The sequence below is a fragment of the Trachypithecus francoisi genome, unplaced genomic scaffold, assembly GCF_009764315.1.
Source record: "Trachypithecus francoisi isolate TF-2019V2 unplaced genomic scaffold, Tfra_2.0 Lachesis_group6, whole genome shotgun sequence".
NCBI lineage: Eukaryota > Metazoa > Chordata > Mammalia > Primates > Cercopithecidae > Trachypithecus > Trachypithecus francoisi.
Genome location: NW_022681471.1, coordinates 33,451,313 through 33,475,203, shown reverse-complemented (window position 1 = coordinate 33,475,203; position 23,891 = coordinate 33,451,313). Strand labels below are relative to the sequence as shown.

At 41.6% G+C, this 23,891-nt stretch overlaps 1 protein-coding gene and 1 long non-coding RNA gene across 2 annotated transcripts; one reads left to right on the top strand and one right to left on the bottom strand.

Annotated features, from left to right (window-relative positions):
* Window positions 1-747: 747 nt before the first annotated feature.
* Window positions 748-22,758, bottom strand: LOC117078497. The gene is made up of 3 exons (XR_004435000.1): window positions 22,290-22,758; window positions 2,507-2,637; window positions 748-837 (listed from the first exon to the last, which is right to left on the bottom strand). It is a non-coding gene; the product is annotated as an uncharacterized LOC117078497 (long non-coding RNA).
* On the top strand, window positions 19,482-19,969 carry LOC117078496 (40S ribosomal protein S25-like). Its single transcript, XM_033202057.1, has one exon. It carries the CDS (start codon window positions 19,545-19,547, stop codon window positions 19,920-19,922), a length of 378 nt encoding a protein of 125 aa, XP_033057948.1. The 5' UTR covers window positions 19,482-19,544; the 3' UTR covers window positions 19,923-19,969.
* Window positions 22,759-23,891: the final 1,133 nt, after the last annotated feature.

Below are 23,891 nucleotides of genomic sequence, written 5' to 3'. Positions count from 1 at the left end.
AGATTGCAAATATACATAAAATTTATGTAATCCTAATGGCATTACTATTCATATTTTAAAACACTGAATATGGATTTTTAAAAGAACACTTTGGCAGCTTTTCTGGCTTTTAATCCAGGACATCTGCAGAATCTGGCTATCTTTAAGAGGTCAGGAAGGGGGGAGAAACACCTTCCAAAAATGAAACTCTCCAAACATAACAATTGCTCTGTGAGGTGAGAAATTTCTATCAAATAGTTTAAGACTAGACTATCATGAGCTTGTTACAAGTCTCAAGACTCTACCAAACCTACTGCAGATGAGTGGAAAAGTAAGGTTAATAACACCTAACATCCACCCCCCATCCGTTTCTTCCCTCTGGCATTTTTCTGTTACATCCATTAGAAACTTAGAAAAGTAGACACACTAGCTAAATGTTCTGGGTAATACTGTCCTGAAGTTTAGAAACACAAAGAGAGAGAGAATGAGAGAGAGAGAGTCAAATGGAAGAGTTGGGATGCAACTCCTTTAGAGAATGTGGATATCCCTTTTGTAAATCTACTATTGGGTTGTTAGAGGTCAGCCTATTAAAATACCCCAGTGGATGCAATGAGTCTCCATGGAGTGAATTTTCAATAGACCACTGCTCAAATGCAAAGGTAATGTCTCAGAAAGGTGAGTACCTACCAAACTTGAAGAACATTCGGCAATAGCCTTCCTGAAATGTTCCTCAGGAGTACACTTAGGAACCGAAGTGCCTCAACTCGCCTCTGAGACACTAGGTACTTCCTCTCCTCCCACTCCTCTGAAGAGTCCGGCTCTTGAGGTGCCTCAGCTTTGGCTTTGGGCTTCTGGTTCCTGAAAATTAGAACTGTCTCAGTTAGGCCCTTATAGGAACGTGGGGAAAGGGAAAGAAGGGACAATTACGTAAGTCAGAACTTGGCCAAAAGTCAGAGGATTATCTAAATTGGATGTTCAGCCTGGATTTAGGGGGGACTAGTTATATTTATTAGGCTCAAGCTCTGGCCAAGTTTCACAGACATGACCTCAAGTAATTCCTATCACTCCACTGGTAAAAAAGAAAGGGACACATGGAAGGGTATTCTTTATCTCTTTTTTTTTGAGACAGAGTCTTGCCAACACCCAGGTTACAGTGCAGTGGCACAATCATGGCTCACTGTAGCCTCAGACTCCTGGGCTTAAGTGATTCTCCCGCCTCACCCTCCTGAGTAGCTGGGACTACAGGAGTGTGCCACCATGCCTCGCTAATTTTTTTTTTTTTTTTTTTTTTAAATTTTTGTAGAGACAGGGTTTCCCCGTGTTGCCCAGGCTGGTCCTGAACTCTTGGCCTCAAGTGATCCTCCCACCTCAGCCACCCAAAGTGCTGGGATTACAGGCGTGAGCCTGCTTATCTCCTTTTCTGAATGGCTACAATTTATATGAAGAATAAAAGAATAAACCATGCATGAGGAAGGGCCAGGAAGTAAAAATTAATTTTCAAAGCTCCATAGTTTTGGCTCATCTGTACTCGACTGGCAACCTTTGGCAATCAAATAGCCCCTTCTAGACTCAAACTCCTCAACTGGACATCAACAATAAGCTCAAAGAAATAAATACAAAGAGGCCAGGTGCTGTGGCTCACGCCTGTAATCCCAGCACTTTGGAAGGCCACGGCGGACGGATCACCTGAGGTCAGGAGTTCAAGACCAATCTGGCCAACATGGCGAAACCCCGTCTCTACTCGAAAATACTAGAGAGAGAGAGAGAGACGAGAGAAAGAGAGAGAGAGAGGAGAGAGAGAGAAGAGAAAGAAAGGAAGGAAGGAAGGAAGGGAAGAAGGAAGGAAGGGAATGAAGGAAAGAGAGAGAAGAAAGAAAGAAAGAAGAAAGAAAAAGAAAGAAAGAAAGAAAGAAAGAAAGAAAGAATAAAGAAAAAAGAAAGAAAGAAAGAAAGAAAGAAAAGAAAAAAGAAAAAAGAAAAAAACAATAAAAAATATATGGAGGCTCCTTAAATTCACAGATAGAATTTAGGCCAACAAGAAAAATACTCCCAATCAATCCATGCTTCTTGCGTACAAGTTAGCTTGATTATTGAACATTTTATAGAAGAAATTCCATCCCAGCCCTAAATTCTTAAGAATTTTAAATTAGTAGGCTAGGTAATTTTGATAATATTGGTAAACTGGTTAAATTCCTAAGTTGGCAGGCTAGGATTTTCACTACAAAATTTCTGGTCCCTTTTTAAAAAATCATTTATTTCCAGACATCTTAATTTAGCTAGTTCTATTATTCCCCATTATTTGTCCTCCCTGACAAACGTATTTTTTTGAAGTCTCTTGTTTTCAACAGTTTTGCCATTTTGGTTTTGTAACAGCACAGTTGAAAGACTGTAGCTTTCAATGGCATTTTCCAATCTGCTCCAATTCTTGCCCCCCATCTCAATGTTATCTACCAAGTCTAGCTGTTCATCCAAAGGATTAATCCCTAAATCAAAGAAAAAAAATCTTCATTAAAGTTGGTCTACACACCTTTCAGCTACTTCCTCTTCTCTTTTCTTTTCTTTTTTCCTTTCTTCTTCTAGTTCTTGTAATTTTAGCCTTTCCTGATTTCTCCTCCTTATAGCTCCTTCCCCGAAGTGTTTGGTTGTATCAGATGTAACCTGCTCCAAAACAATTCAAAGTTTCATTAGAAAAGTTTGCCAGCTGGCTGGGTACGTCCCAGGTCAGAGAGATAAAACTAAGATGGTACATGGTAATTCAAAATCAATTCAATTCAAAATGTCCTCTCTGCATCCCAGTACTCATATTCCTACTGCTTCTCAGCCACCAGCCAAACAGTACTTGTAAGCTTGAGGATTTTCTTTGGCAGAACCCTTGAATAAGTATATCAAATCATCACCTTAACTTTACACAATTTTACTTGTCAGTCATACCTCAATAAAGCTGTTAAAAAAAAAAAAAACCCCTGAGGAGCTTACTTTACATATGGTCATAGACACCATCACAGTGCCATTATAGGCACAGGCTGAGAAATGTCAGTCTGTTACTTCTGGTTCATTAAAAAGATCAAACGAGTTCATGTATTTTTTTAATCATCAGGAACAAAATTAATCAGAAGTGTCTGTGGTGCAGGGGGAACAAAGATGCACAAAAACTAACCTGATGAGAGAGAAGATCTATCATGATTAGTAAACAACTTTTCAAATCTTGAAATAAAGTGAAAATTAGATTGAGATACTACAAAATAATATAAAATAGGTTAAAATTTTTGGTTAACCAAATCACAAGAAAATTAAACCAGACACTGGACAGCGGGAAGTGGTCTCTCATCTTGTGGTAATGTTTTATTTATTTATTACTTATTTATTTATTTTTGTTTATTGTTTGTTTTTTGAGACAAGTTCTTGCTCTGTCGCCCAGGCTGGAGTACAGTGGCATGATCTTGGCTCACTGCAACCTCTGCTTCCCGGCTCAAGCGATCTTCCAGCCTCAGCCTCCCAAGTAGCTGGGACCACAGGCAAGAGCCACCACACCTGACTCATTTTGTATTTTTTGTAGAGACGAGGTTTTGCTATGTTGTCTTGGAGCTCAAAATGATCCGCCTGCCTTGGCCTCCCAAAGTGCTAGGATTACAGGTGCAAGCTACCGCACGGAGCCTAATTTTTTATTTTTTAAGCTGAGCAGTGGTACATGGGTGGTCATGACAGTATTTGCTATATCATTTGCCCGACTGAATAGCTCATAATTTTAAAATACACATTTTAACATAACTAGCTACATATACACACATGTGCGCACGCGCGCACACACACACACTCATACACTGGAAGCTGAAAGTCCAAATTCATGCTAAGACTGATTTACAGAAAAAGGAGAGTCTAGTTGCATCTTTTCCACTGCTGGGTTAAGACTTCAAGAAGGAGATGACGAAAGCATGTAGACATCAATGAGATGACATGATGGAGTAGACAGGCTGATTTTGAAAGTAAAGAACCCAAGTTTGTTAGGATTATGTTTCAGCAGTTTACCTAACAGATATCCTGAAAATTTAAGTTGTGACCCAGAAATAAAGAGGGAAAAAACTGCTCTCCATGTGGTTTGTGTGTGTGTGTGTGTGTGTGTGTGTGTGTGTGTGTGAGAGAGAGAGAAAGAGAGAGAGAGAGAGTCTCACTCTGTCATCCAGGCTGGCATGCAGTGGCGTGATCTCGGCTGACTACAACCTCCACCTCCCAGGTTCAAGCAATTCTCATGCCTCAGCTTCCCAAGTAGCTGTGATTACAGGTGCATGCCACCATGTCTGGCTAATTTTTCTATTTTTAGTAGAGACGGGGTTTTGCCATGTTGGCCAGGCCAGTCTCGAACTCCTGACCTCAAGCAATCTGCCTGCCTCGGCCTCCCAAAACGCTGGGATTACAGGCGTGAGTCACCATACCCGACCTCCATGTGGTTTCAAACTGCATGTATTCCTCTCTTCTCTCTCTCAGCAACTTGTCAAATATAATAAGCATATGAGATAATTCCACAAGGCCATGAATAATTCTTTAATGCCCTCAAGTAGTTGAGACAGAGCCTCAGATTATAAGAACCATCACTTTAAAGTCACTGCTGGCAGCATGCCTGATAGCACAAGAATGAGTGTTCAAATCAGGATTGTTTTTCTTCCTAAACATCCATGTATTAAAAATAATAAAAGTCTTTATATATCAGCTATTGATCAGAGCCTGGTAGGGTCTAAGAAAATTTATTCTAGATGCTTCCTTCCAGCTTTTACTCAGGATCACCTGAACAGTGGAAAATAAAAGAAACTCTGGCTGCTTCTTACCTTAATGTTACATGCCAGAGCTTTCCCATCATCTCCTTTAAGCATCAGTTTCATTCTTTGAAGGGACTGCATGGCTTTTACAAAGTCAGTTGCCTCTTGGTACTGTATGAAGGCCTCAAATGTCTGTAAGCCAAAGCTAAAACCCCCAAAGCTCCTGTCAGTCATTACTTCTCTGCCAAGCATAAGGATATCCACATTCTTGATCTTCCCAAAACTTTCAAAGACTACCCAAAGGATCTCTTCACATGGCTTCTCCTTGCTAGAACCTTTAGGTGCAAACCATTTACAGGGCAAGTCTTCAAAATATATGGAATCTGGGCTCTTCTCATGGTCCTTCAGCCCCGTCATTCAATGAGGGCTCTTTTCCCTTGGGGAAGTGCTCCCATTCTCCCTGGGCATCTGTAGCCACTACTTTTAAGTCTTTTTTCAAACCATTTAACTCGATAATCTTCCCATGTAACTTTGCCTTCAGGATCTGAATCAAACTTCGGGTCTTAGCCTCACCCTCAAATCGAATGAAGTCCTCTGTACTCTTGGAAAGCCAAACTGTGGTGAACTGGTCAGGGCAAATCAGGCTCTTCAGCTGGTCAAGAACTTCCCAGTTAGAGAAGGGCCTCACAGGTTCTAGACTCCCTGGAAGCAATATGCTGATCAACAATTTTGCTATGGGCTTGAGGTAGAGGTGCTGAGCTGCACAGAGCTCTGTTGCCTCAAGAGTTATCATACACCACTGTGACTGTCATGGTGTCCTCAGACCACCTTAGAGAGCGAAAGAGAAAATTTTGATACAGATGGAATAATACACAGATTTGGATTGTGAAATGGTGTTGGCATTGCTGGACTTAGAACAAATTGATAAGAAAAGCTATACTACAAGTAGAATTAAAATAATATCTTCTGATTCCTGGAACTAATAAGTTATTTCAGCAGGGCTTCCGAATATACGGTTAATACAAAAAAGTCAATAGCCTTCCTATATAACAGCAATGAACAAGTAGAATTTGAAATTTAAAACTCAATACCATTTACATTAGCACACAAAACAATGAGATACTTAGTTAGAAATTTTACAAAATATGTACAAGATCTATACAAGGTAAAGAAAAACTAAATATGTGGTCCACGAAGAAGAACGCTCAAGATGTCAGTTCTTGCCAACTTGATCAATAGATTCAATGCAATCCCAATCAAAATCCCAGTGAGTTATTTTGTGGATATTGGCAAACTGATTCTAAAGTTTATATGGAGAGGCAAAAGATCCAGAATAGCTAACTCAATATTGAAGAAGAACAAAGTTGGAGAACTTGACACCATCAAGACTTACTATAAAGCTATAGCAATCAAGATAGTGGTTTGGTAAAAGAAAAGACAAATACATCAATAGAACAGAATAGAAAGTCCAGAGAGGCCCACATAAATACAGTCAACTGATCTTTCAAAAAGAGGAGCAAAGACAATATAACAGAGCAAAGATAGTCTTTTCAAAAAATGATGCTGGAACATTTAGACATCCACAAGACCTTGCATATGGCAATGACTTTTTAGATGTAACACCAAAGGCACATTCTAGAAAAGAAATAATTGATAAGTTGGATTTCATTACAATTGAAAATTTCTGCTCTACAAAACACACTGTCAAGAGAATAAAAAGATAAGCCACAGACCGGGAGAAAATATTTGCAAAAGATATGTCAGATAAAGAATGGTTATCCAAAATATACAAAGAACTCTTAAAACTCAACAATAGAGTACAATCTGATTTAAAAATGGACCAAAGCCCTAATAGACACCTCCCCAAAGAAGATACACCAGATGGCAAAAAAGCATATGAAAAGATGCTTCACATCATATGTCATCAGGAAAATGCAATTAAAACAACAATGAGATATCACCACACACCTATTAGAATGGCCAAAATCCAGAACACTGACCACACCAAATGAGGTCTCCCTAAGGAATAAGTATCACAATGAACATGTGGTACAACAGAAACTCTCATTCATTGCTGGTGGAAATGCAAAATGGTACAGTCATTTCAGAAGACGATTTAGCAGTTTCTCACAAAACTAAACATACTCTTGCCATATGATCCAGCAATGCGCACTCCTTGTTATTTCTCCAAAGGAATTGAAAATTTATGTCCAAACAAAAACTTGCATATAATGTTTATAGCAGCTTTATTCATAATTGTCAAAACCTGGAAGGAACCAAGATGTTCTTCAGTAGGTGAATGGATAAATAAACCGTGGTACATCCAGACAATGGATTATTATTCAGCCCCCAAAAGAAATGAGTTATCAAGCCATGAAAATATGTGGAAGAAACTTAAGTGCATCTTCCTAAGTGAAAGAAGCCAATCTGAAAAGGCAACATACTATATGATTCCTATTACATAACATTTTGGAAAAGGCAAAACCATGTAAACAGTAAAAAGATCTGTGGCTGCCATGAATTTGAGGGGAGGGAAGGATGAATAGGCTGAGCACAGAGGATTTTTAGGGCAGTTGGAGCTATGCTGTATGATACTGTAATGATGGATACATGTCATTAACATTTGTCCAAAACCACAGAATGTTCAACACCAAGATTGAACCCTAATGTAAACTATGGACTTTGGGTTATGATGATGTGTCAATGTAGGTTCACCGATTGTCACACATATAACCACTCTGGTGGGAGATGTTAATCACGGGGGAGGCTAGGCATGTGTAGGAGCAGGAGTATGTGGGACCTCTATTTTCTGCTCAATTTTCTTCTTCTTCCTTTTTTTTTTTTTTTTTTCTGAGACGTAGTCTTGCTCTGTCACCTAGGCTGGAGTGCAGTGGCGTGATCTTGGCTCACTGCAACCTCCACCTCCCAGGTTCCAGTGATTCTCCTGCCTCAGCCTCCTGAGTAGCTTGGATTACAGGCGTGTGCCACCACGCCCGGCTAATTTCGTGTTTTTAGTAGAGACAGGGTTTCACCATGTTGGCCAGGCTGGTCTCGAACTCCTGACCTCAGGTGACCCACCCACCTCAGCCTCCCAAAGTGCTGGGATTACAGGCATGAGCCACCACACCAGGCCCCTTCTACTCAATTTTCTTGTGAACCTAAAACTTCTCTAAAAAATAAAGCCTATTAAAAATAATAATATCTGTTCTATTAGTGAATAATAATAATAATATGTAATATTTATTTAATAATATTTGTTTAGCGTTTTTAGAGCTTTCAAAGAGTATATACTGTGTCTCAGTTTCCTTAACCATAAAATAGAGATAATAAGATTTAGGGGAGGATTAAATGAGTGAGTACAGGTGAAATCCTTAGAATGTGCCTGGCACAAAGGAAGTTCTCAATAAACATAAGCTATAATATTATCTATTAGTGGTAGTAGTCTTACTTTATCTCATTTGATTTATGAAGCAACCTGTGAGTAGGTATCTGCCTGCCTGTTTTATAGATGGAGAAATTCAGACAGTTTCAGGAAAATTAAATCACTTGCCCACACATTGAGAAGCCAAGATTCTAAATCTCTAATCTACTGTAAATGTAAATCTACTGTAAATCTACTGTTTCAAATGTAAAGTCCCATTAAAAACCTGCTGGGGATGGTACACAAACAGGGCAAGGGTGGCACATTAATGAACATGCACCGAACATGCATAGAACTTACAGTTCTAACCCATGTACCTGACTTAGCATCCCTTGTCCAGGTTGGTTTCCAAGTCTAAAATGGACATATCTACTCTTATTCCTCCAGTCTGTTGACTTTAACGAAATTGATCCCTAAGCTAAAGTTAAGAAGAGACAGCCTTTTCTAATGAGTGACAAAGTGAATGTGCCCTCTACTTTGGGAGTGGAAAAACCCCAAAACACGAGTGCTTGCTGTTTACTTCATATTAACAAACTATTTGAAGCAGTACTAACTAAGGTGAACAAGATCACTAATGCTGGGAATTAGAGATTTAAACTTCTATTTGCTTAATTTAAATAGCACTTCCTAATAAAGGAGTTTTTTTCTGAGCAGATATATTCAGACTCTATGTCACCAGAGTTTCTCATTAATGTCAACTTTAGGGAAATTTAGACCCAAACATATATGGCCAGATGACGGAAATTCTAACACAAAATTTACTGTGAAATCTTGGCTAACTTTATAGGTACATAATTATTTAATAACTACCCCAAAGGACAATCCAAGTTAACTTCCTTTAGAAGACAAGGTTTGTATAGACTGATTTTATAAAAGGTCATCAAAAGCAGTATCTGAGATACTATGTTCTAGAAACCCTTATGACAGCAACATTGAAAGGGGATGATATGAAAATAAACATGTTTTCTTTCTCCGGAAGCATTATCTAAATAGCAAAATGGAAAACTCCAGTTAGTTTGCTGTAATTTGCAATAAGAGTCAACACTAAGGCCCCTCTAGGAGAAAAATTAATGTGATATTCAATTAAGATACACTGAACTCTAATATTTATTTATAACCATTAGGTATTTATTTACACAACCTAATATAAAGCAACAGTTTTTTTAAAAATTCCAGAAAATATACACCCAAAACAGAGTTACTCTCTTCAAAGTAATCAGGCTTGTCAAGCTTTCCATTTGCTCCAGTGATACTGCCTTTGTTTAAAACACTGTAGAATGCTTCTCTTGGATTGATTTCAAAGCCTAGGTTACATTATTTTAAGTAGCTTCATGGAAGCCAATTTCTAAATTCCTTTATAATGGATTTGATATTTAGAAATTATCACAAATTATGTATAATCAAGAATGTTGGGTAAAATGGATGACTACAAGAACAAACTGATTTTCCCAAGAAGACCCAATTGTTTTTGAAAATAAAAAAAGCTGACCTCCTTTAAAATCCTCACAACTTAAATTCCTGTTTCCCAAGGACAAAAATGACAATAAACTAAGGCATTTGTTCTTCTCATATCTTTCATAGTTGTTCACAGGCTTTAGATCTTAAAATTGAATGTCAATAAATATTTCATCTTAAATTACTCTCCCAAAATAGAGGGCTAATTATCTAATCTTCCTTTTTACATATATTGAGGACCTAGTATGAACCAAGAAGTAAGCTTTTTATATATGGCATGGCTTCATTGCTATAGCAGTGCCTTTGGCAACTTCTTCTAAGTCACTAAAAATTAACTAGCATAGTGACTGGGACATAGGTGCACAACAACCAACTCCCGTTGCGATGCTTCTTCCTTAAGGAGACCTCAAGTCGAAAACTACTAAAAAATATAGGAGAAGAAGGAGGAGGAAGTGGAGGAGAAGAAGGAGGAGGAAGAGGAGGAGGAGAAGGAAGGGAAGAGAGGAAGGGAGTATTTTTTTTTTAGATATTTAGTGAGTACAAGTGCAGATTTCTTACATGCATGTATTGTGCAGTGGTGAAATCTGGGCTTTTAGTGCACCCATCACCTGAATAGTGTATATTGTACCCAACAGGTAATTTTTCAATCCTCACTTCCCTCCCACCCTCCCACCTTTTGGAGTCTCCAATCTATTATTTTACTCTATATGCCCATGTTGTACACTTCTTCATACTTCAATTTTTTAATGTTTATAATAAGAATGTATGAATTTTGTACTTTGTTTAATTAAAAAGAGGAACTTCAGATGATAATAACAAGCTATTAAAAGGAAGCAATTTATAACTGCTGACACCAACTTGTCCAGAAAATGGTAAAAAAAAAAGATTAATACAATAGCAACTCCCTTCACCCACCAAAAGCACCCCTCTTTCTGCCATCACTGTAAATGCCTATAGGCATTTGAACTCATAGTCAAAGTTTGTGTGAGTCATGATGGAAACCCGGGAGACCAGAACAGGACTTTGAATATCACAGGCTCACTTGGCAATTGCAATACTAGCTACACAATGGGCTGCAGAACTTATCTTTTAGAACTGCTTTATTGAGGCAAAATTGATATATAATAAACTACACATTTCATAACATAAACTACACATGTATCAAAACTGTATGTTTTGATAAATTTTGACATGTGTATACACACCTATGAAACTATCACTGCAATCAAGGTAGTCAAAATACCCATTGTCCCTCCACATTTCCTCCCTACCCTCATCAATCACTGATCTAGCTGCAAAATATCTTGTTTTGAGACAGGGCCTTGTTCTGTCCCCCATGCTAGACTGCAGTTGCGCAATCAAGGCTCACTGCAGCCTCGACTTCCTAGGCTTAAGCCATCCTCCCACCTCAGCCTCCTGAGTAGCTGGAACTACAGGCAGGTGTCACCACGCCTAGCTAATTTTTTACTTTTTGTAGAGATGGGTCTCTCTATGTTACTGAGGCTGGTCTCAAACTCTTGGGTTCAAGCAATCCTCTCACCTCTCTCACCTCAGCCTCCCAAAGTGCTGGAATTACAGGCGTGAGCCACCACTCCTGGCTTAGCTGCAGAGTGTTTAACTCATAAATGATAATTTATAACACAGCAAAAGCAAACAGATGTTTTTGGAAAATACTCAACTAGTCCAGGCATGGTGGCTCACACCTATAATCCTGGCACTTTGGGAGGCTGAGGCAGATGGATCACCTGAGGTCAGGAGTTCAAGATCAGCCTGGCCAACATGGTAAAACCCCGTCTCTACTAAAAATAAAAAAATTAGCTGGGCGTGGTGTGGTGGTGGGCACCTGTAATGCCAGCTACTCAGGAGGCTGAGGCAGGAGAATCACTTGAACCTGGGAGGCGGATGTTTCAGTGAGCTGAGATCGTGCCACTGCACTCCAGCCTGGGAGTCAGAGCGAGACTCCATCTCAAAAAAAAAAAGGGTTTGTGATTTTCTCCCCAACACAATCCTTGGTTTTAACCCTGTTTAAGCCAAATATATAAAAATACAATCTATGCTTAGTTATTATACTGTAGGTATAGTTATGTATTTTATGCATATTTATATATTCATCAAAATATACATACCAAAATGTGTAGAATCACTAAGATCAATTATTAGGCTTTGACTTAAAACTGACTCTTTAGAACAACCTAATTTCCCTCTAATTTCCCTTCTAATAAGCCTGTGCTTCAATTGACAGTAATGGTAGAATTCATTAATAACTTTCCCATCATTTTCACCAATCACTATTATATGCATAGATTAATTTATTAAACAAAGTTTTAGGAGCCTAGATAAACCAAACCTTGATGGCAAGAAATGCCAGAATCATGATATTCACAAATTATCAAAAAGTCAAATTTTAATAAATATTTCTAGTATTCCCATATTCTATTGTGCTCACCATGACCTCCCCAATCCTCCCCACCCACATACACACATCTTTCCTTTAGCCTTATGATTAAAAGCAACACTACTGAGATGACTTATTCTTTAATATCTTTACATAAGCAAATGGGAGCTCCTCCAACCTTAAAAATTATAGTTATTTAATAATGTTTACACAGTGTGCATTCTAGCAGTATCTTGTGTATGTAGCTTTACTAAAACATTTCACTCAACATGTTCCCAATGCCAAAACATTTCTAAGAGATTATCAGAGAACACGGTCACCTCATCTTCCTTGCCTCTATATCTCGTAGCAAAGCTGATTGAATAACAGTAGGATAAGGGAATAGAGAAAAGGAAATAGACTGGAGATGTTGTCACAAGCCTAAAATGTTCATTTTAACCAGCAGTGAAACCTCAATAAATTCTGCACAGTCTGCATCCTAAGACATTCCAATATTTTCTCCCATTTCAGGAGATACTGGAGAGATTCACCTAATACATCTCAGGATTTTTAGATCAGAAATATAATTTGAAACTTTAAAAGCACTTGAGTAATCAGCAAAGTAGCCACCTATTCATTCTCTCTTGCTTCTTCTCACTCTCATAAATATTTGCTGACACAGTGTTAGAAAGGCCATTTGAATGAGGTACTTTAAAAGAAAAACAGTGGAAAAAATAGGACCATCTATGCAATATCCTCTTTCAAAGTAGCTCTTTGCTGCCTTTCTTTTTTCTCCAGGCGTTTGAATCTTAAAGTTAGTCATTTTGAAAACATTTAAGATGTATACAATTATACAACATATTTATGGAAATAGCAGGGAAGTCAGAATTTATTTGGGTCAAATTAACCTAGTCAATTTTCCATTTTCTGGCTACTACAGAATCCCAGTATGTATTGACCAAATAAAAACATTCCATGGTTCTTCAGTCAAGATGCCATGCATGGACATTCAAGTATTCTGACACGTCATTAAGCCAACAACATTTTAAACCTGAGGCTGACCATATGCTCTGATCTTGAATAATTTAAAAATCACATCATTAAAATCAGTGGCACTCAGTTTTGCAATAATAAGAATATAGCCAATATATGACCCAACAAATGACCAAATTCCCAAATTAAAATGGTCTGGGCTTATGGGGGCACTGGGGGCTTTCTGGGCAGAATGGAAGGGATTTTTGGAGATCCACAGCCATTCGGCAATGATAAATTTGCAACAACGAAATATTAGAGTCCTACTGAGAGAGAATCTCTTCTACCACCATTCAAAGAAAATCAGCTCTAAGGTAGAGTTTAGTATGTGGAATTTCGATCCTGAAATTAAGAAAGCTGGATTCATATTCATTTAACTCTGAGCAACTTAATTTCCTGTTTTCTCTTGCTTGTGTTAAAACATCATCCTAAAATTTCCTGTATGTGGTAACGTTTGTGAAAGCAACATGTTCTGAGTGTTTCTGAGGCTAATAGAAAATAAATTAACCTGAAGAAAAGTCTTGTGTTGGCCTTTCTGTGCAAATGCGTTCACATAACTAACTCTAAGCTAGTGTGTATAGGAGTCATTCCAAGATAACAAGGGAAGAAGCTGTTTTTATTTTATTTTATTTTATTTTTATTTTTATTTTATTTATTTATTTATTTTTTGAGACGGAGTCTCGCTCTGTCACCTGGGCTGGAGTGCTGTGGCGGGATCTCAGCTCACTGCAAGCTCCGCCTCCCGGGTTCACGCCATTCTCCTGCCTCAGCCTCCCGGGTAGCTGGGGCTACAGGCGCCGCTACCACGCCCGGCTAGTTTTTTGTAGTTTTTAGTAGAGACGGGGTTTCACCATGTTAGCCAGGATGGTCTCGATCTCCTGACCTCGTGATCCGCCCGTCTCGGCCTCCCAAAGTGCTGGGATTACAGGCTTGAGCCACCGCGCCCGGCCAGAAGCTGTTTTTAAAAACCTGCACAGAGCAGTAAGCAGACCTATCTGACCAGTCTTTTGGTCTTTTGCTCCTTCGTCTGCACCAGGAACATTTTTATTGAAGAACACCTCTCTCCAGACACCTCCAGCCAGGAATGCTGCTTTATACCTTGGATTAATAAACAATGCTACTGAAGAAGACTCACTGCTTTCTATTCTCAAGAAAAAAAAAAAAAGCTATCAGGGAATTAAAGGAACGTGGTTGAGTATCTTCCATACTTTTGCCTCAATCACTGAATAATCAGAGTATTATTTGTGGGAAATGCATATCATGAAGTTGCCAGTGTTTTGCTTCTCAGTTGTATTTCCACAATCTGAAAATTACCAACAAAATTCCTGCCCACCAATCGCCACCTACAGGTCAAAAGCAACCTTCACATGGGACCCTGCTTTGCACTATTAACCAGTTTTTAAGAGTAACAGTATTTCCCAACCTTTTAAAAATCCCAAGGTAAATACAAAAAGCTAGCCGGGCGAGGTGGCGGGCGCCTGTAGTCCCAGCTACTCGGGAGGCTGAGGCAGGAGAATGGCGTAAACCCGGGAGGCGGAGCTTGCAGTGAGCTGAGATCCGGCCACTGCACTCCAGCCCGGGCGACAGAGCGAGACTCCGTCTCAAAAAAAAAAAAAATTCCAAGGTAAACTTATTTGAATACAAGTCCCACAGAATAGGATATTACCCAATACCTCGCGCTGAAAATGTGATCAAGGGAAGAAAGATTGGAGAAGCCACAATTCACTTGAACCCTTCACAGTGGACTAAAATGAAGTTATGGCATCCTAACCAGGGAACACTGCCAGAGAGAAACAGGTACAAAGTCAAAAGCGAATGAAATTGTTTTAAAATTAAGACAACTGTATATTAACAATATTCAGCATGAACAGCAAGTAAGATTTACGCCATTGTACTTATATACCATCATGATCTGATTTTTGCACCTATTTTATTAACAATTCCAGATATTGATATGGTCATCACAATTCCTCATTTTTCATGCCTATAGAGAGTTTCTCTAGAAATTCTGTACAATTACAATGTGTCAATAAAAATTAAAGGTTGTTAAAAAAGAAATTCTATATAGAGAAAAATTATATAGAAACTCTATACTTACTACATATTTAGTTGGATATTCTCCCTGGGGATTTGTGTCTTCAATTATTTTTGAAAGAGTATAACTCTTTCCAAAAGAGTACTGCCACTGCTCTACACTACTATTATGAGAAGGAGTGCTACTATGGAAATCTTTGTGTAAATTTTTTATTATTATTATTATTTTTGTGTGTGTGTGAGAGTCTCACTCTGTCTCACAGGCTGGAGTGCAGGGGCACGATCTCAGCTCACTGCAGCCTTTGCCTCTCGGGTTCAGGTGATTCTCATGCCTCAGTCTCCTGAGTAGCTGGGGTTACAGGCACATGACACCACACTCGGGTAATTTTTGTATTTTTTTTGTGGAGACGAGGTTTCGCCATGTTGGCCAGGCTTGTCTCCAACTCCTGACTTCAAGTGATTCGCCCGGCTCGGCCTCCCAAAGTGCTGGGATTATAGGTGTGAACCATTGTTCCAGGTCTTATGTAAATATTTTTAAAAGCCAATTTATTAGGCCATCAGCAGCATTAACATACATGATTCCCCTGCAGTCCTGATCACATTGGATCATTATCATTTTTCTTTCTGCTACCTTTATTAGTATAAAATGATAACTTAAAGCAGCTTTAATTTGCATTTAATTTTATGTAGGCTGTAGTTCCAGCCAACCTTTATATTGATATTCAACTGCCTATTCAATGTCTCCAGTTGAATGTATCATTGGCATCTCAACCTAACAAGTGCATCAGAGCCCTTAATTTGCATCTCCTAAATCTGTCCTCCACCTCACACTTGCTCTCCTGACTCCCAGTGATTCCCAGCTCCCTAAGTAGACCCACCCTGCACCCAGGCGCTTAGACTCAAAACCTAGGAGTTAATCCTTCCAAAAGTCTTTTTGACTCCACCTTTACCACAAATCCCAAATTCATCTCCATCTTCACTGCTACCCCCCAGTCCAGGCCACTGTCATCTCTCACCTGGATTACTGCAACAGCCTCCTAACTGGTCCTTCTTCTTCCATCCTTGCCCCTACAGAGTCTACTCTACACAACAGCCAATGTTGTATTTTTAAAAACCTAAGTCAGATCATGTCACTCCTCTGTTCAAAACCTTCCAGCGGCATCCCATCATGTTTTGAATGAAATCCAAACTACTTACCTTCAAAACATGGCCCCTGCCCACCTCTTTCAACTCAGCTTTGTACCCTTCTCCCTTATTACCCTCGTTCTCTCCATCCCGCCCCACTGGCCTTTTTACTGCCCCTCAAATGCATCAGGTTCACTCCTCAGGACTTTGCTCTTCTCTTGTGGTTCCCTCTGCCTGAAGGGCTATCCTCCAAGATTTTCTCATGGCTGGTGCTTTCTCTTTGCTCTCATTTGACTTGAATGTCACCTGCTTAGAGAAGTCTGCCCTGAACACTCTGAAATAGCACTGTTCTCACCCCTGTGACTTGGTAGTCTATCACCCCATTTTATTTTCACTGTAACACAGAAACCATCTGATCATCGTGTGTCATTGCTAACCTTTTTTTTTAAATCTGCATCTGTCTGGTTCACCATTATATCTTTAGAGCCTAGAACAGTACTTAACACACAGTAGGAACTTAATAATGCTAAATCTTATGTAAAACAGAGACTTTGCTCAATAACTACATTTAAAAGGTGTTACTTCCGGCTGGGCACGCTGGCTCGCGCCTGTAATCTCAGCATTTTGGGAGGCCGAGGTGGGCAGATCACAAGGTCAGGAGATTGAGACCAGCCTGGCCAACATGGTGAAACTCTGTCTCTACTAAAACTACAAAAATTAGCCAGGTGTGGTGATGCACGCCTGTAATTCCAGCTACTCAAGAGGCTGAGGCAGGAGAAGTGCTTGAACCCAGGAGGCAGAGGTTGCAGTGAGCCAAGATCGTACCACTGCACTCCAGCATGGGTGACAGAGTGAGATTCTGTCTCAAAAAAAAAAGTGTTATTTCCATACTTAAAATACTAACAACAGCACCTAAAGACCCATAGTGAAATGATAATGCAGACTTGCTTGTTCATTTGGACTCCTAGACCTATTAACATTAATCAGTGAACATTGAGATTAATTTAAGTGTACCTACCAAGCACCTTTAAGACACTTTGACCACAGGGAAAAGTCACCCTCAAACAACTGAGTCTAGAAAGAGAAAGAAATTGAGACAATTAACTGGAATCTAAGGAAGAAAATGGTGACTGTCAGGAGAGACATTTGGTACTCTGGGCTACAGACAAGCAATAATGGTCTTAACATTCTTTCACATGAAATGAGTGTTAGAATTCCTGAGAATAGGCTCCAGTCATGTTTAAGTGTGTAAGTATTGCTCCCTTCAAGAGTGTTGGGACATGCATAAAAATAGTTGTATCTGTCACAATAACTAGCATGGGGAGGACACCACTGCCATTTGGTTAGCAGGGGGCCAGCGATGCTAACTGCCTTGCAGTTCCTAAACAGACCTGCACAACAAAGAACTCCCCATCTCAAATGCCAACACACAGCGGCTTATACCTGCCCATCTAAAACATATGGAGCACTTTCTGGGACTCCAGATAATATTTTTAACATGCTATCTTTTAGGAAGTCACTTCTGAGTTGTTTTTATTCTCCCTGATTTTTTTTTAATCATTTTGACCCAGATCCTATACACATCAACTATTCAGCAAACAGAAAACCTGAGTGCAAGCAAAGGATGAAGAACAGCAAGGCCCACCAGAATGTCTCTGTGGGGCCCTAGCACAGCGGGCTTTCAACCCCAGGCCCGAGGAAAGCTACCATCTATGGCTAATGCTTCACAATGAGGTCCACAGCATTCCTGTGTGTTAAGATTATTCACCTTTCACAGAGACAGTTTCACTGCATGTCTGACAATTTCCTAATTACACAATAAGACAAGAAGCTAATCCTGAGTGTGAAACTTCCCAAGTGGTGGCTTGTTTCCCTTGAGCAGTGGCCCAGGGCCTACAGGATTAGGTAGGTACTGAGCACGGGGGCTGGGGACTGGGTAGGACTATGGGAAAGCAGAGCACTTGCCCCTTGCTAAAGAAGTCAGTTCTGCACAGCTTTGCCCTCCACAAATGAAATGCAGACCAGGCCTTCCAGTATTTCAAGATAAGCTGGAAATCCTGATTCTTACTGAGCTCTTTTGCTTTTTCAATGTCGACCACTAATTCAATTGTTTTTTCAAATCCTGTGCAGGCTGCAGCACACTCATCTAGGGCTGAGTTTGACCCAGGGCCCCTAGCATGTTCCTCCTGCACATTGGACCCAGGAATCTATTTGGCTGCATGTGTCTGCTACTCTGTAGGGGTTCAGGAAATCCAAAAACAACATCTAAATGTGCTACCATTGGGTAAGGTTCTCAAGAAAGGATGAGAGAGGCACATGCTGGTCACACCAGGTGACTGATACTGCCTTTGCCATGCTCTTTCTTGCCCAAAAATTCTCAACATCCCCCACTTCTTACTGCTTCACGTCACAGTTTCCCTTCAACGCTCTCCAAAACATGATCCTACCCCACCTTGCCAGTCCTATTTTCACCACGCCCCTGTGTCCATCCCCCATTCTAGTTGGGCCAATCTTCCTTGAGTTCCTCTAAAGATGTTGATCCCCTCAGCCAAATATCCCCTCTCCTCATCTAAAGCCTACTCACCCTTCAAAACCTTGCTCCATTTCACCTCTTTTATGCAACCTTCTCTGTGACAGTAAAAACCAAAATGCTTTTGAGCTTAAGGTCTGGTGTCAAGCAGATTCGGATTCAAATCCTGCCTCTGCCACTGACCAGCTTGGTGACATCCTTGGGCATGCTACCTAACCTCTTTGAGCTTCAGAAGATGATAATAGTGCCTACCTTACAGGTGGGATTAAATAAAATGATACGGCCGGGTGCAGTGGCTCACGCCTGTAATCCCAGCACTTTGGGAGGCTGAGGCAGGTGGATCATTTGAAGTCAGGAATTTGAGACCACCGTGGCCAACATGGTGAAACCCCGTGTCTACCAAAAATACAAAAATTAGCCAGGTGCAGTGGTGTGCACCTTTAATCCCAGCTACTCAGGAGGCTGAGGCAGGAGAATCATTTGAACCCGGGAGATGGAGGCTGCAGTGAGCCGGGATTGTGCAATGCACTCCAGCCTGGGGAACAAGAGTGAAACTCCATCTCAAAATAAATTAATTAATTAAAATAATCCACTAGAACTAGAAATACCATTTGACCCAGCCATCCCATTACTGGGTATATACCCAAAGGATTATAAATCATGCTGCTATAAAGACATATGCACACGTATGTTTATTGTGGCACTATTCACAATAGCAAAGACTTAGAACCAACCCAAATGTCCATCAATGACAGACTGGATTAAGAAAATGTGGCACATGCTTTTTTTTGTCCGACATCTTAGCAAGTCTGTGGTGTCCGCTGCTGCTCTCCGAGCTTCGCAATGCCGCCCGAGGACGACAAGAAGAAGAAGGACGCCAGAAAGTCGGCCAAGAAAGACAAAGACCCAGTGAACAAATCCGGGGGCAAGGCCAAAAAGAAGAAGTGGTCCAAAGGCAAAGTTCGGGACAAGCTCAATAACTTAGTCTTGTTTGACAAAGCTACCTACGACAAACTCTGTAAGGAAGTTCCCAACTATAAACTTATAACCCCAGCTGTGGTCTCTGAGAGACTGAAGATTCGAGGCTCCCTGGCCAGGGCAGCCCTTCAGGAGCTCCTTAGTAAAGGACTTATCAAACTGGTTTCAAAGCACAGAGCTCAAGTAATTTACACCAGAAATACCAAGGGCAGAGATGCTCCAGCTGCTGGTGAAGATGCATGAATAGGTCCAACCAACTGTACATTTGGAAAAATAAAACTTTATTAAATAAAAAAAAGAAAGAAAGAAAATGTGGCACATATACACCATGGAATACTATGCAGCCATCAAAAAGGATGAGTTCACGTCCTTTGTAGGGACATGGATGCAGCTGGAAACCATCATTCTCAGCAAACTATCCCTAGAACAGAAAACAAAACACCGCATGTTCTCACTCACAGGTGGAATTGAACAATGAGATCACTTGGACACAGGAAGGGGAATATCACACACTGGGGCCTGTTGTGGGGTGGGGGGAGGAGGAGGGATAGCATTAGGAGATATACCTAATGTAAATGATGAGTTAATGGGTGCAGCACACCAACATGGCACATGTATACATATGTAACAAACCTGCACGTTGTGCACATGTACCCTAGAACTTAAAGTATAATAAAAATAAATAAATAAATAAAAGACAACACTTTGGAAAGTATTAAAAAAAAATCCAAGTAAAATACTTAACTTCCAGTGAGTGTTCAGTAAGTTTTCATTATTATTATGACTACTAAATTTTCACTGACCTTCCTCTTCTTCTGCAAGTGCTCCAGCCCTTGTGCTGTCTCTTCTGAGCAAACGGCAAATGGATTCCACGATGTCCACATTTGCTCTAACTGTGCCCCAGGCATTAGCCTGCCTCAGCCCACAGCTTGGTTTTATAGCTTCTTAAAGTGCCAGGAGCATGTTGGATACAACATAGAACCCACAGACCCAAGTATACACTGAATCAGAGAGTTGGACAACTACCAGCGCCCTGGATCTGAAATAACTCAGCGAAAGTCTCTGTCTCTAGCAAAGGTAGGAATGCATGCTGGGAAGATAAACTGCGTCACTGTTTGGAATAAGTCTCTCTCTCACACACGCATCAGCACCACCACCATTGCCATCTCCATGTTCTCTAACCTCTATACCTCGCCTTTCTTACTGTGGGTAGAGATGACACATAAAGCCAGCAAAGGCCACTCTCTTCACGTAAGTGTATGATGGAAACTTGGACAAACAGGCTGCACTGCAGGTATACTCTTTGGCTGGAACAAAATGGAAAGCCACTACAAAAGCCAAGGTGGACTCTGCAGGCCCTGCCCCGCTCCCGCCCAATGTTACTCCACCTCAAGTCAGCCCCATCCATCCTAAAGTGTGTGGCAGCTGGGATCCTCTTGGCACCTTTGCCAGCAGGCCTATTCCACTAGTCGCTTTCCTCTGTGCTCCACAATGGTTGAAGGAAAAATGCCTTCATGGAAGTTACTCCATGTTTTGAAGGCCTCCCCTGGCCTCTCTCCCCTCCCCCTAAAAAACCAGAGCACAGAAAAATGTAACTGCTGGAATGTCACATGCTTCAAAAGGCAAACAAACAACAAAACAGAATTTGAGAAGTCCCAACATATTTTTCCAAAAAATGGTTTTCTCAGCATGAAGAGTGAGCACTACCAATTGCACTGCACAAGTTTACACTCTCAACAGCATGAGGTTCCAAGGTTAGATCAGAGGTAGGCAGGAAAACAGGGCAAAATGGGCATGATCTTTGAGACCATATTCTCAATCTAGAAAAGACACCAAGAAGAGGCCCAAAAGCTAACCTGTTTCCCATACTGGAACCCAGCGTTCCAGTACACGTTTGTTACCCCTCAGAGTTAGCAGCACTAGAAAATTCTGCCTCTTGTAATGGTCGACTTTAAATAAAAACACAAAAACCAGGAGACCAAAAGGCAGCACTTGTCCCAAGGACCACGACTATGATTTCCCCTGAGTGCAGGTATGGCATGCATACCCTATAGCATGGGTCTCCCCAACTTGATTCTTCCCCTCGCCTCTCTGCCCACCAACCCAAGCTCAGGATCTTGCATCCCGAAAGCCTTGTGGGTGAGCAAGTCACGGTCAGATTAAAACGGTCTTAATCCACCCCGCTGGAAACCTCAAGCCGAGACTCAGAATCTCTTGAGAAGTCCCTAAAGCCAAGGATGAGGGTCATCAGGGGGTGGCGACGGCAGAGCCCTGCTAATGATGGGCACTTGGTGTACCGGTCGAGCAGGAAAGGGCACCTTCAGTTCCCATTAGCGGGATGTCACTGCCAACGTGCCCCAGGGGAACGCCTCGACCTTCGCCGGAGCAGCGGTCTGGGTGAGCCCTCGAGTGGGTTCCGGTACGCTCCCTGGCGCAGCGGGGTCTGGGGTGAGGGGAGAGTGGACCTGGAAGAGCCTCGGCATTACTCTGGAAAACGTGACTCTGCTGAGGAAAGCGGGGCAACTCGGGTCTCTTGTGTAGCCCCTCCCCAATCCCCACCGAGGGCCCAGCGTGGCTGCCTTCTCTGAGGACAGAGCGGAGGGCATTTACCTGGAGCTTCAGGAACCGTTCGTCTCTACTTCAGGATCCGCTGGGATAGCGGGACTACCGCCCCCGCCGCCGCTGCCGCCAACGCCTACGCCGCCGTCGTCGCCTCCCTCCAACCGCCGCAGTCGCAACCGTCAGCGGTCCCAGTCACCCCGTGCGACTGTCGCTCGCGAAGCCAGCTGTTGAATGGCTCGCGTCGAGCTCACCGCGCGCAGAAGCGTCCTCGCCTTATCTAAGAGGGCAACGCCAGTGCCAACGCCCCGTGACCTCCTCGAACCCCTGCGGCTCTGGCGAGCTCACCGCAGCTGCCTAGTGACTCGCGACTGCGGGTTCTTCTGCCCGCGCGCTGGCTGCCCTCGGGGCTCGGCCGCCCTCGCCGCTTGCCCCGAACTTGCCGGCAAGGACTAGTGGCAATGATGGACTCGTCCCGCCCCCTGATTTCCCCAGGGCCAATCGCCTTCTCCTGAGGAGCCCTTCACGTAACCCCACCCCTCTCATGCTGCAAAGGCCGAGCCAAAGTTTATCTCAATGCGCCGCTGCTCCCGAAGATTTCGAAGCTTTGACCAGGCTACTCACCCCCAGCCGCCACGAAGTTACAGTGATTTAGAAGCTGAAACTCACTTGGCCTACCAACCCCCACGCGACCTATTTCCTTTGAAAAAACGAGTATACAACTAGAGGTGTATACAACGAGAGGTGATGTTGTTCACCTCATCCCTGAAGTGGGACTGCTGGGAAGTGGCCACGCGCTTGGCCAAAATTACACATCATGGAGTGAGCAAGAACCACAAAAGCCATCGACTGACTATCCCCGCATTGTTTTTTCTGTTTCTGGGGCCTGCTTTCTGAGGCTGGCCAACTTCCAGCGACCAGGACTCACTGACTCCGCGTACCACCGTTGGGGTCTCCGACTTCCTGGCTTGAGGGTGAGGGAAACCGATCCCCCGGTAACTTCTGCACGTTTGAGGACATGTAAAGCCAGGCTTGTCCCTCCTGCCCATGGTGGTCCAACAATTTGAACACAATTCCGGCCACGTTCCTCCAGGCTCTGTTGCTCTAAAGACCTGGGTTCAAGGCTCGTCTCTGAATTTAATTCCTTTATATCTTTTGAAAGTGGAATACAGGAACTGAGTCTATCCGTTACACCCGCCCCACCCGAAAGTATAGACCCTTCAGCACAGAGGAGACCACGATGGCCACGTCCCTTATATAGACATTTGGCTTCTTCTCTGGTGGACCTCCCTCAGGTAGCATTCACTTTCTTGACTTCCATATCACAAGGCCCATTCTGTAGAATATAGTTTTAGTATATAATTAAAATACAGAATATAGCTTAATATAGTTATAATATTTTGAATTTTCTTATGCTTTAAAATAAAATCAAGTATAACATTTTGTATCATTTAAACTCTTAAGTTATATTCCATCCAATATAAAACAATCTGTGTACACTGATGCAGTACACATAATCATTTCAGTTAAATAAATTGACCTGAAAATTTAATAGCTATTCCTTATTGTGTTAAGAACCATGAAAAGCGTTTTACGTATACAAACTGTATAAAGGTATTTAGTACTAACAAAAAAAAAAAAACTATGACCGAA

What these genes read in the sequence shown, in the direction of transcription:
- LOC117078496 (XM_033202057.1), top strand. Translation starts at nt 19,545, where the DNA reads ATGCCGCCCGAGGACGACAAGAAGAAGAAGGACGCCAGAAAGTCGGCC.